Source organism: Erigeron canadensis, chromosome 9 (genome assembly GCF_010389155.1).
Source record: "Erigeron canadensis isolate Cc75 chromosome 9, C_canadensis_v1, whole genome shotgun sequence".
Classification (NCBI taxonomy): Eukaryota; Viridiplantae; Streptophyta; class Magnoliopsida; order Asterales; family Asteraceae; genus Erigeron; species Erigeron canadensis.
The window spans coordinates 6,739,395-6,752,332 of NC_057769.1; the positions used below are offsets into that span (position 1 = coordinate 6,739,395).

The 12,938-nt window shown below is 32.8% G+C and overlaps 1 protein-coding gene across 1 annotated transcript; it reads left to right on the forward strand.

Moving 5' to 3' along the window:
• The first annotated feature begins 11,388 nt into the window (after positions 1–11,388).
• Positions 11,389–12,684, forward strand: LOC122583844 (LOB domain-containing protein 29-like). Its single transcript, XM_043756223.1, has 2 exons — positions 11,389–11,725; positions 12,168–12,684. Exons 1-2 carry the CDS (start codon positions 11,444–11,446, stop codon positions 12,591–12,593), a joined length of 708 nt encoding a protein of 235 aa, XP_043612158.1. The 5' UTR covers positions 11,389–11,443; the 3' UTR covers positions 12,594–12,684.
• The last annotated feature ends 254 nt before the right edge of the window (positions 12,685–12,938 follow it).

The following is a 12,938-nucleotide window of genomic DNA, read 5'->3' on the forward strand; positions in this document are numbered from 1 at the left end:
ATACATATAATTATATCGATACGTCAAGATCGGCTTTGAATCCTTGATTAAGTCTGCATAAGTAATCTTTGACAATGACTGGCATGTGTGTTTTAGGAGCTCTAGATTTTAAAGGTGTATGTTTTGTCCCCTTTTAGCTACTACTTATCTATCAAAATGCCATATGTTTGATTTATTTATTAAACGAATATTGTTTGATTCACTTACTTAAATCGAAAATGACATGTTTTAGAGATGCTATGTATATGATTTGGCTTTTGTATTTTGGGATAAAACTAGTTTTTAACATCATTACCAATAATTTTGTCCCATAAGGGCTGTATTTAACGTGCATAAAAAAATTTGTACCTTTCATATTAAAAGCTCTTCCCCTGATTTTCATGGTAAATATACAAACAATTTATGCACCTTAAACACAACCCCAAAGGCTGTATTTAGCAAACCCCTATACAGAATTGGTAGTATATATGTACAAACTTAAAATGGTCTAAAAATATATCAACCACACACATTAATTTTTCGAGTCAAGTTAATTAACGCCGTACAGTTGCTAAAACTAGTGGAAAATCGAGACATTTGTGCTTTTCGATACTCAACATATAATGATGATTCGTTGATTGCATCTCATTTTCCGCTATATGCTGACACGATTATTGTGTGTTGTGAAGAATAACATGTGATATCGGCTATAAATATAAAAAACGTCATCGCTCAACATATTAATTGTCAGATATCCCGTACATAACTTCCTGTCCAGATATCCCTTATACCGCGACTATCAACAATCATCCACTGCGAGTTGCCGTACAAACCATTTTCAAAGACAAACTCCAGTGAATCACTTTTCTCCGCGTGCATCCACCCTAGGCTACACCTTTAATTGTCAGATAATTTTTGACCTTTAATTTGTACTTATATATCTTTCTAAAACCAGCTCTTTATATTCTCGTAACATTGAAATGGATTTTCTATTTTAGTTTGTTTGGTGTTGTAATTATTCGAGGTAGGATAACTGGTAATATACCTTATAAAAAAGGTTCATGTGAGAACCATTTGAATTCGAAGAACCATAAGAACCTTTAAGTTAAAACTTGATGTTTATAAATGAAGGATATATATATATATGTGAACAAATCCGTCCGTATATGAACATATCAAGTTATACTTAATATTATCTATATATGTTCATATGTGAATAATTTTCACATAAACCTTATCCCTATACGTTATTATACATCTGCATTCTGACTTCAATTCCCTATCTATACTACTAGTTACTATATAAAACATTGAAATATATAAATTTTTTCTGTTAAAAAGAAAGAAAATTTATATACTATGATTTTTCAGAAGAAAATTTATGTACTATTATTTTTCAGAAGAAAATTTATATAATATTAATTTTCAGGTGCACAAAATGCAAGTTTTCGTTAATTATGATATCTAATACATTATTAATTGGTTGTTAGTTGAAACATCCGATTTTCATAAATTCACAAAATCTTGTTTCGTGTAGAATGCAAACCAGGATTCACATGCAAACATGATTTTACCATTATTTTATTATTAAAAATACACAACAAACCCAAGTTGTGTTGGAGAATATATACATATACATATCATACAAATTCGTTCATTTGAATATGGATTTTGTTGTAGAACAGAAGTCCCGATCATACACGTGTGGCGACCCCACGTGCAAGTCGAGGGGTGGTTATTGGGGACTTTGACCAGTCTTAATTAGTTTTAGATACGACACATCTTTGCTTATTTTGTGTTGAGTGAACCCAATTATAAGCGACATGAGTGACATATGCCTATAGTTTTGTCTAGTGTCGTTATATTTTATACTATGGTTGTTTTCGTAAGTAATAGATGATTATGATATGATTGATGTCATGTTTTTTTGAAACTGTAAGGCTAGGGACGAAACTTTGAAAGGGCCCTGCTGAGCCTTAATTTGCTTGTATATATAGTTTGTGTAGTTTTATTTTTAAAATTTATTTTTATTTCTTGATCCTATGATTTTTGTTTCCTTTTGATTATTTTTCTTAATGTTATTTATAGCTCGATCTTGTAACTTTCGGCCTGATCGACTACTCTTCATATCTAGTTTCGCTACTGGCCACGGGCAATGATCAATAATAGTTTGACTAGCTAAATTCAACATGTCCAACTTTTCGTCCAAAAAATTAATAATATGTATGTGTTTGTCTAATAAACGATAGCTTTGAGTCGAAGAAAGTATACCATTGTACGTACGTCGTCATGGCATAAATCTCTAAAAGAATAATATGTTAAAGGATTATACAAATGCGTATATATATGTACGTGTGTACGCGTATATGAGATAAAGTAATTAAAGACCATAAATACGTCGGTTGGTCCGTTGTATACGACAAGTTGCATATATGGTACGTAGCTACATTATTTCATGTGGTCGAGGATGCAAAATATATGCAGGTTGGATGTATCGAGTTGCAAGCTAGATGTGTTCAATTTTTGTGGGAAGTTTTTAATTATGAGTTGCATATTTTAGTTACACAATTTGTGTTTGCAACATACATAGGTGGCCGTATTCAATGTTTTCAGTAACCGGCTAAAACTTATTAACTTTGAACCTTGGATCATGTGTTATGCGTGATGTCGTGATAACCCATAAAATTAGTCTTATAATAGATATTTTGTAAATACATAGGAACAATGTGTGAAATTTAATTGTTCTTAAAATTAAAGTAAGTAAAAATGACATTATTCTTTCTTTAAAGTATATGTAAATCTCTCATTAGAGGATACATTAATTGAATTTTTTCCCCTTCTCTTATCTATTATTTTTCTTCTTGAACGGTACGTGTAAATTACTCGAAGTATAAGATACATCGTTTTAACTGGATACATGCTAAAAACTCGCATAATATATACATTTACAATTTAAACCTCTTGGTAAGATCTCTTATTCAGTTATTCTATGTTAAGAGTGAATTTATAATAATATACAAAAGATGATGAGAATTTAAATTATCCCTATACTTATATTTAAAAATAAAATGAAAATTTGAATATAACTTCACACGGTGCAGTGCACTAGAGAGTAGCTAGAGACTATATATGCAAAACGGCCCTCGTTGGGGTTGTAAAGTAGCATTGATGATGTTCCACTCGTGCGGCATGTCACCTTCAAAGTCCTACTTCCCGGTCCCACTCGTGTTCACAGCCGGAAAACATAAAGTTTAACATTCAATTCATTCATTGTATAAACTTTTTTTGTTTCGAATATAAAAGTTTGTTAGGTGGGGAAAAAAATTAATTATGAAAACACATAGAAAACTCAAAGGCCTAAGAAATAAAGGTGTCGTGCCAATTTGATAAAATCTTATAAGTTTTTGCAAATGGATTATCCAATAAGAACGCGTCATGTATTTCACTACTTTTCTTGCCATAAAGAAGGACGAGTAAAATTGGTCAAAAGCTGTGGTGTAGTACCAAAATATACCAAATTGATTTACACTTTTAATCTCTTAGCAGATATAATTCAAAGTAATTACATTTTTAGTCCTTGAAACGACCAATAATTCAAAATAGTTACATATTTAGTCCTGGAGCTTCTAAATACTTGAACTAATATACGCAATATTAAAAGCATATATTAAGATAAAATCTAAAGATTACTATTGAAACAAAATCAAAATTAAAAGCATATAAATAAAGGAAAAATTAATAACATCATCCAAGCCAAACCCATAAATAAATTATTGTTTAGAAATAAAAAAATATATAAAAGTTCAATTTCTGTTTTTTTTTAATCTTTTTTTAATTGCGACTCGGAATGTAACTTGCATTGTTTTGGAATGTGGCTCGTATCAACTCAGTCGAGTCTGTAGCAAAGTCGAGTCATTTTCACCGAATCATTTTGTTTTCATTTTGTTTTAACTTGACTTATACGATTCGACTTGTGACTCATATGATTTTAATAACTATGCCAAAACATCCCATTTGATTATGATTTTTGACTTTGTCCTTTAGACCAGTTTCTAACGTCAACTAGTTTCATATTATAAGGGGGGAGGGAGTGGTTTCCCCAACCCCAAACTTCTCCAAATATCCATATCACCATCTTCCAATAAAAACTCTCCACCTCAAACTTCCTCAATTCACCCCAAATCACCCCAAAATGGTGGCGCCACTTACCCCAACCCCAATTTCCACATGTCCAACCCCCATTCGCCTTTTTCCTGCACGCGGTCCTCACCTCCTCTTCTCTCTCCTCGGGCTCACTACACCAATTCCCTTCCATTTTACCCCACCCCAAACCCCTGGGCGGCGGTGTGCCTGCGCGGGGCCGGGGTTCCCCGCACTCCACCCCTCTAAAAACTAAAAATGTTTGATATGCTTTATAGTACAGATAATTGGTATGAAGACATTCAAAAAGTATATATACATGGGATGAAATTAATATGGATATGGACATAGGGTCCGACAAACTTTGTACACGATGAGTTGGTTGAAAACTAGAATGGTACGGAAGTGAGACAAAGATGATGGAGTTTGAGGTGGTTTCAGGCTGTGGTGATCCAAAACTTATTCCTTTCATTCGTTTTTGATTAACAAATGAGTAATCATCTTTATCAATTCCATTTTTTATATTTCGTTAATATTGTCTTCTTTTTTTTTTGTTCTTCTCAAAAAATACATGTGTTTATTCTTTTTTTTTTAATCTTCTTGATTTGAATGAATATTGGTGATTTGGTGCTTAATTTATTTTCTTTCATAAGTTAGACATCACCAACCACAATTCCACATTATCGATTGTTGATACTTGTTTAAACTTATTATGTTCGTTTTTTTTTCTTCCTATTTTGGCGGATAATACGTTTGTAATTATGTATGTATGTGCATAGGCAGAACTACCTTAATATTAGGGTTAATTAGTCTGTGCTACGGGTCTGCTAAATCGATAACTTTTAAAATTTATAATTTGTCGCCACACTGGAAAGACCTAAAACTATATTTAAAGTGAACGAGAGTAAGAACCTGCGCGTTGCGGCGGTGAGATGGTGGGGGTGATAGGTCATAAAGTGTGATAGGTCATAGAGTGTGATAGCCAGATACCTTAACCGTACGGGTTCCGACCTTGGATTTAAAAATTTGTCGAAAGTATATCGAATGACATCTCTAATGAAAGAGTATGAAATTTTAAGAACACCTATATAATTTTTATAAAATCGATGTACGACTTTTGAGAGAAAATATTTTGAATGAATTGAAGCAATAAATGATTAATGGAGCAGAGAGAGAAAAAAATGATTGGTTGAGATTTAAGGAGAGAGAAAAGGTATTATAGTTATTTTAGATAAATATAGAATAGATTTAAGGCATTTTTGGTAAGTAAATGTTGAAACTTAAAATTTTAACATGGGAAATTTTGCTTTATAATATAGTATAAAAATAGTAATAAGAACACATGCGGAGAGAATAACAAAATGGGCTTGACCCAACCACTTTAAAAGTTTGGGTAAAGTTGATGGAGTAAATTTACTTTACTAAAAATACTCACTCACAACCCAACTAGATTGGATCAGTGGTTGGAGTCTTTTTTTTTATTTTTAGTAGAACTTGCAATTAGTCTTTCTACCTTTGGTGGTGGTAAGTCTGTATACATATCAAACTCCCCCATACAGCGTCGAAGACGATATTAGGACCCAAAATCCGTAGAAGACGACATTGACAGTTATTTTTTTTTTACTAAAAATACTCAATCACAAAGTAATTTATGTTCCATTTTGAGTCTAATTTTTGGTGGCTTCGTAAGTTTTAGAAAAAGTATTACAACCAAGTACAAGTAAAATAATTGGAATCTTGATTGGACTTAAATTATTTACCTCACCGTATGACTTTATCAATTCTTTTCTCCGAAATGTACTTTTTATTAGAATCTGTCCTAAATGGCAATGAGCGTAAAAAAACTATGATTTACGGATAACCATTCGTCATGGTAGGGGTGTTGAAAATAATCAAACCCAAATAACCCGATATAACATCCCAAAGTTTTTAAGGTAAAAAAATTAACCTTTTTTTATAGTTTTGACATTAAATTAACTGCCTAGTATTTTATTTTTAGATATGGGGTTAATTTAGTTGGAACTTTAGCGAATAGCGGGTAAAATACCCACACAAAAAAATGGGATGGGTCGTGGCATCTCCAAAGAGTGCCAGCCATCCATTTGATTTATGAGTCATTCCCCACTTCTCTTCTTCTTCACCTCTTCATGCATTCCTTCTCATTTCTTTCAAAATCAAAGCTTAATTCCTTCAATTGAAGATAGAAATTATAATAATAATCATCACCAATAATTTTTATCAAGCAAAATTGAGAAGTTAGGGTTTGTGGTGGTGGTGGCCGAAAATTTAAGAGAAAATGGGAAAGAATTGTGAATTGAAAACCCTAAGCTATTATCTTCCATTGTTGAGATATTGATTTTCATTACCCTAGTTTTTACTTACTTTTGAGATTTAGGGTTCTTGAGACTTTCAATTTGGGGGTTTTTGCAAGAAAATGAGTTTTGTATAAATTTTTCCCAAATTCCTTAGATAACCTAGTTTGTCATTGAGTAATATGTTGAGTTTGATTTAGAAATATATATGTTCACTTGAAAGTGTTGGTTTGTGTGAAAAGTTGATTTTTACTAGTTGATGAAATAATGATGAGAGTGGTAGATTGAGCTACCAAGTGATTTATTGATATTGAAAGTAACTCAATAACAAATAAGTTGGGTTTGAACTTAGAAAGACTAGTGATTGATGAGTATGACTAAGTTGAGTTAACCAAGTTTGTGAATGTAAGCTTATGCATATTATGACATGATTATAGGTTGAAGCTTGTTTGTGCATTGCCATTTTATTGAGTTATTGTTCAAGTAGCGGAGGATGTGACTATATTTGCATACCTTTGTGTATACGTTGGGTCAATTACCACATGATGTTGAAGTTTTGTTATCCATGTGTGGTAATTGATTCGGCGTTATGCCCATGTAGGGCATAGTTATGAGGCCTAAGAACCTCCGGGACCTAAGAATCCCGATAGTTGATATTGTTTATGTTGTTGCTTATATGGATCCATGTATAGCGTTTAGTGTGCAAAGGTGAACATGTAAATGTGGCATGACGATGTCATAGGTTACATGTAATAGTCCTTTGTACGTTGCTCTCCTTCGTGTTTATAAATGTATGCAAGTATATTCACTAAGCTTTTCCTTATATTTTAGTTGTTCATATTTTCTTATAGGCGGTTCCGGAAGAAGGAACTAGTTGTGGATTTAAAGCTTGAAGTGATAGAAGTTGCTTTTGGGAAAAAGGTAGAAGGTTTGACCATACTTGGATGTATGGTGCTTTTGGTATAAATACTTAGATATCCCACCTCATTGTGGCTCTTGGTACATTCGAATCTTGGTAAATTGTCTTTTAAATATTTTAGAAATGGGTCATGTGTAGTCTTATGGTTTGCAAACTAGTTTCGGTTGAATTAACAAAGTAGCAACTTGGGTAATGACCCATTTGATTTTTGTACATGAAAACTAAATCATATAAGTAATGCATTGTAATTGGTTGTAATCTCTGACAAAGTTGTTTTTTTTTTTGAAGTTTGGTTGAAGTTAGAATGATATGGGTGGTTCTAAGTGGCAAAAATGGTGGTTCAGAAAATGAGTTTTTGTTCAGCAGGTTTCCACTGCGCCGCAGTGGGCTTGTGCAGCTTCGTTGCGCCGCAGTGGAGGTTTTCGTGGTGCAGATCAGACATATCCCACTGCGCCGCAGAGGGTATGTTCAACCCCCACTGCGCTGCAGTGGGTAGTTGCTGTAAAAATTTTTTTTTTTTTTCGTGTTTTCAGTTATCGAGTCTAGTCCTTTCACCCGACTTACCCGAATGGGTTTGGGTGAAACGGGTTTGGTTATTCTGGTTATGGGTCATTGTTTGGGTTGACCCAAATAACCCAAAGTTTAATCGGTTTGGGTTACGGGTGAAACTTTATAATTTGGGTATACCCAAATAAGATGTTTATCTGTTTTATATATACTATTATAACACATCAAATTTGCTTATAGTATATATTGTTTAAATATTAAGTTTTCATATATAGAAATTAAAAGCGTACAAGGTTAAATAATAAAGAATGTTTAAAAATACATAAATATGTCAAATGATAAGAACATGAATTTATATATTGTCAAAATTAATATATTTAATATCAATAGTTTTAATTACTTTTATATGTTTGTAATTTGTTTGTTTTGTTTATAACTTATCTTGTGATAATATAATTATTTTTTTATGGAAGAATTCAAAAAACGCATAATAAATAAAAGTGTTTCCACACTTTTGGATACATGATTATCACTATTATTCAAGTTTTTGAAATTAAAATTAGATTGTTACCATGTTGCGGAACCAACAAAATCTTCTAAATTGCACGCCTATTAAATCACATTTTATTTGGGTCACCCAAAACCTGACTCAAAATACCCGAACTCGAAGAACCCAAGCCCAAATAACCCAAATCTTATACGGTTTGGGTTACGGTTTCTTTATAATTTTTCAAAACCCAAATAACCCAAACCGAATAACCCAAAACCCAAATAACCCGAGCCATCAACACCCCTACGTCATGGGTGGATAAAGCCAATAAACTTGACGTATGATATGTGTATCATGTGCGGGCGTCGGGCATAAATTTGTACCTATTGGCGTGTGTCCTTAGTCTAAATGGAGTGGGGCGAGATACCCCTTTTTTTCGCCCAAATTTCACCCTCCACACTATCCCCTCTCGACGATTGCGCCCAAACACCCCTCCCGGCGGATTTTTTTTCGCCCGAAAACTCCATTGACCATTCCTTGTTTTCCGTCCCCAAACCTTTCCAACGGATAGTTTTCAATTTTTTTATTTTTTTTTGTGTTCTTTCTATATATACATAAACCCACATCCTTTTTACATACAACCAACACAAAACCAAAACAGTACCAACACTCCTCCCAAAATTATATAAATCACACACTACATTATTTAACAATTATGGAAGATATCGATGATTTTTCATCTTCTAGTTCGTCATCAAGTGGTGGTTCGACCAATCTAGATGAGGCTATCGAGGATACAATCGTTTTGACGATAAACACGATGTTAGAAGCCGCAAGAGAAGAAGAAGACGAGGAGTGGGGCGCACCAATACCGCGTGTTCCCGGTTTTAGGCGAAGGGTGGTCCTAGATCATAGACGGCATGAGGCAAACGAACGGTTGATGCATTTTTGCTTTGTTGACAACCCGGTTGACGTGTTATATACATGTATTATTTTACATAACATGATTTTGCAGGATGAAGACAAAGTTTACTGTCAAGACTTCTACGAGCATGACCCGACTTTGGACTAGGATTATTGGATGCAAGAAACTCCAATGGAGAAGCGGATAGATAACTCAAATGCGGCAGGGAAACACATAACATGTTATTGGCTGATTTGGTGGATCATGTATGGGAGAACCGCACAAGGGCGAATGAGGAAGAATACGTGCCGCCTACCGTTGAGTCCTACTTTAGCGATGACGACTAGTTTTTATTCTATTTTGTTGTATAGTGTATTAGTGTGTATTTGAACTTTATTAATCATGTATTTGAACTTTAATAATGAGTTTTTATTCTATTTTGTTTGTATTTTTTATTTATAGTAAGATGTTTATTTTTTTTTAAAAAAATAGAGGTGAAAAATAAAAATAAAAAAATTAATGATTGGAATGTGACAAATGTCACAAGTCCCCCCAACCTCAAAACGTGTCTCGCTCCTCCTTTTTTCTATCAAAATCTTATTGCTTACATAGCTCTACATGACGGATATCCCCCCTCTCCATCTTGCCCCACTCATTTTAGCCTTACTCCTTAGAACAATTGCACATAATCGATCATTTAAATATATAAGCAAATGCCAAAACCACTTCAAGGGATTTTTTGTTTATTTTTTCTAAAATATCTTTTAAAATTTTTGCACTCCCTTACATTTAAATAATGGCATAGTAATAATTTAAAATTAGTTGAAACCCCTTCCTTACATTATTGTCTAAACATAACTATTGAATACAACTACTATTACTTAATTATTCCCTTACTTTTTTTCACTTTTTGTTTTTGTCTCCAAAAACACTCAATAACTTTCTTTCGGGCCAATTAATTAAAGTGGCCAACAAGCACACATGAGCGAAAGCTAATTTTCCGCAGTAGTATGTAACAGATAATGTATTCGAGAAAAAAAAATAAAAACCTTAATCACTATCATAATTGCATCAATGTATAAAATTAAAATGAAAGGATCAATTAGCCTAAAAAATTCTCACATCAAATGCATACTGCGTACAAAACCCCCAAAATACATTGTAGATAAAATGTATAAAATTTTTGATATAAAACATCTTATATTTAATTTCTCTCATTTTCTCTCTTTCTCATTTTTTAACCAAACTAATATAATTTTGTAACTCATCAATTACTCAAGTTTAGAATATAACAATTGGTATTAGAGGCAATGGTAAACAAACCTACTGCTGTAATTTGAGAATTTGATGGTTTGTGAGCTTATGATTAATTTATATATATATATATTGTAATATCATATATTCAAAATTAATGCATCATTTTTATATGAGTCCTATCACTCAAAAACACCTGATCAGATTATCCTAGGAATCAAATCTATCAAATGGATCTCTCTTTGTGTTGCACATGCCTAGCTTCTACTTTTCAATTATTGAAATGTATATATGCAATTAAGTATATTATATACATACGTGTACTTTATCAATTAAAAATATACTGTACATGCTTAATACATATCATTTCAAAGTTTATTTCCTTTTACAAATACAATAGATTTGATGCATATTAACACATTTTATCATAAAAGTACATATAATTCATTTTCAGAGTTCTGTAGTCTATCATATCTAAGAGCCTTGGTCTTAATCATTTGGATGTCAATATATTAAGAGAAGTTTTCAAGTCATCGCATAGCTACAATTAGAAGAGGATCAGAGGGGTGTTTGATACATGTTATATGTATTGTCCTTTAAGGGGTTAAATTGGAATCTTGAAATAAGATAATATAAAAGAGATAACTAATTTATTAAAGGGACTTTGGTACTTTTGGTTGTGGGCTTAAATATTGAAAAAACATTTTTGGCTCATTTTTCTATCTTAATAAATAAACTTAAAATGAATTATATTGTAGGCCATCAAGGGAACCATTGGGAATTAAATTATTCACTACAATACCATCCATCCCCCTTCTTCTTTTGTATTTATAAAGATGGTGATCATAATGCTTTCACCAACACCAAAACAAAAACTAACAAACCCTATTTATAAACTTCATCATATCATCAAGAATTCTATTGATTTTCATTATTATATGATGACAGGATCAGGTTCTCCTTGTGGTGCCTGCAAATTCTTGAGAAGGAAATGTATAAAGGGTTGTGTGTTTGCACCTTATTTTTGTCATGAACAAGGAGCTTCACATTTTTCAGCCATTCATAGGGTTTTTGGTGCAAGTAATGTCTCTAAGCTTCTTTCTCAATTGCCTATTAGTGATCGATCTGAAGCCGCGGTTACCATCGCTTATGAAGCACAAGCTAGGCTTCAAGATCCCATTTATGGTTGTGTTTCTCATATTTTTGCTCTTCAACAACAGGTATATATATATTGTTTGTTGAATCTACAAGTCGAGTGTCAATCGTCTTAATCCAGGCCGAGCCTTTTTAATTCATGAGTTTATACCAAAAATTGTAATTAAACGTAGTTCATGCTCTTAATTATATGGCTTTGTATGGAAATTAATCATAATCTTTCTCATGATTTCCAAGTCAATGGGCGTTTGGTTTTCAGAATATATGAGCATTTGGTGGAATGAGATTTAGAATTTTTTATGTTAACCTAACATGACAAGAAGGAAAATTCGAATTGAAATCAAAATTCTAATTAATCTTGTTCAATCATAGTTGATCACTTCAACTAAAAACCCTAATCTAGCTATTGATCGAATACTCCATCTGTCCCAAAATAATTGTCGATCTTAAGATTTTAGATTGTCCCAAAGTAAATGTTCATTACTAATTTGTTTTTAAATTTTTCAGGTGGTTAGCTTACAAACACAATTGGCTTCTCTAAAGGAACTAGCATCACAAAGACTAGTAAATGTGCCCATGTGTAATTCGGATAATTATACTAATCCAACTAATTATGGAAGACACCCTTCTTACCAACAATCACAAGAAATCAAGAATTGGTTTCATCAAACCGATGATTCGTGCATGAACATGCCTCAATTCACGACGAACACAACAAACGATGTCACAAACTACAAATCCATGGCAGAAAGCTACGAGAACCCACTTCTTCCGAAAGAAGAAGATGGGTCGTTTTCTAGCTTTGAAGAAGGTTCAAGCTACTCCATTGATTCTTTGGACATGCAAATAAGTAGCAGCCAACAGCAATGGGGTAGTTATGGAGACCATGGTGAAGACCTTCAATCAGTTGCTTTTGGTTATAATTATAACTAGATTATTCATAATCGTTATTGATCGATCATGCATCTTTGGGATCATACCATCCCGACGAAAATCAATATAAATTTTTTAATGAGTGAGTTCATGAAGATTGTCAAATTTATATCCACATGCTCCTCAATCCAGAGACATGCCTAAATTAATTTGCCTATTAGTTCTAACTAGCTAGTTAAGTTAAACTAGTTTACAGGACATCCAATTAAGAAATGTTCACATAGTTTGGATTAGCTAGTACATACGAAGCAATTTTAATGCTCAAATTTCTATCGGTTCTTGCATTTTTTCACAAAACTTTAGGCAATGGAATTATGAATTGAAGGGATGCATTTAAACAAGCTC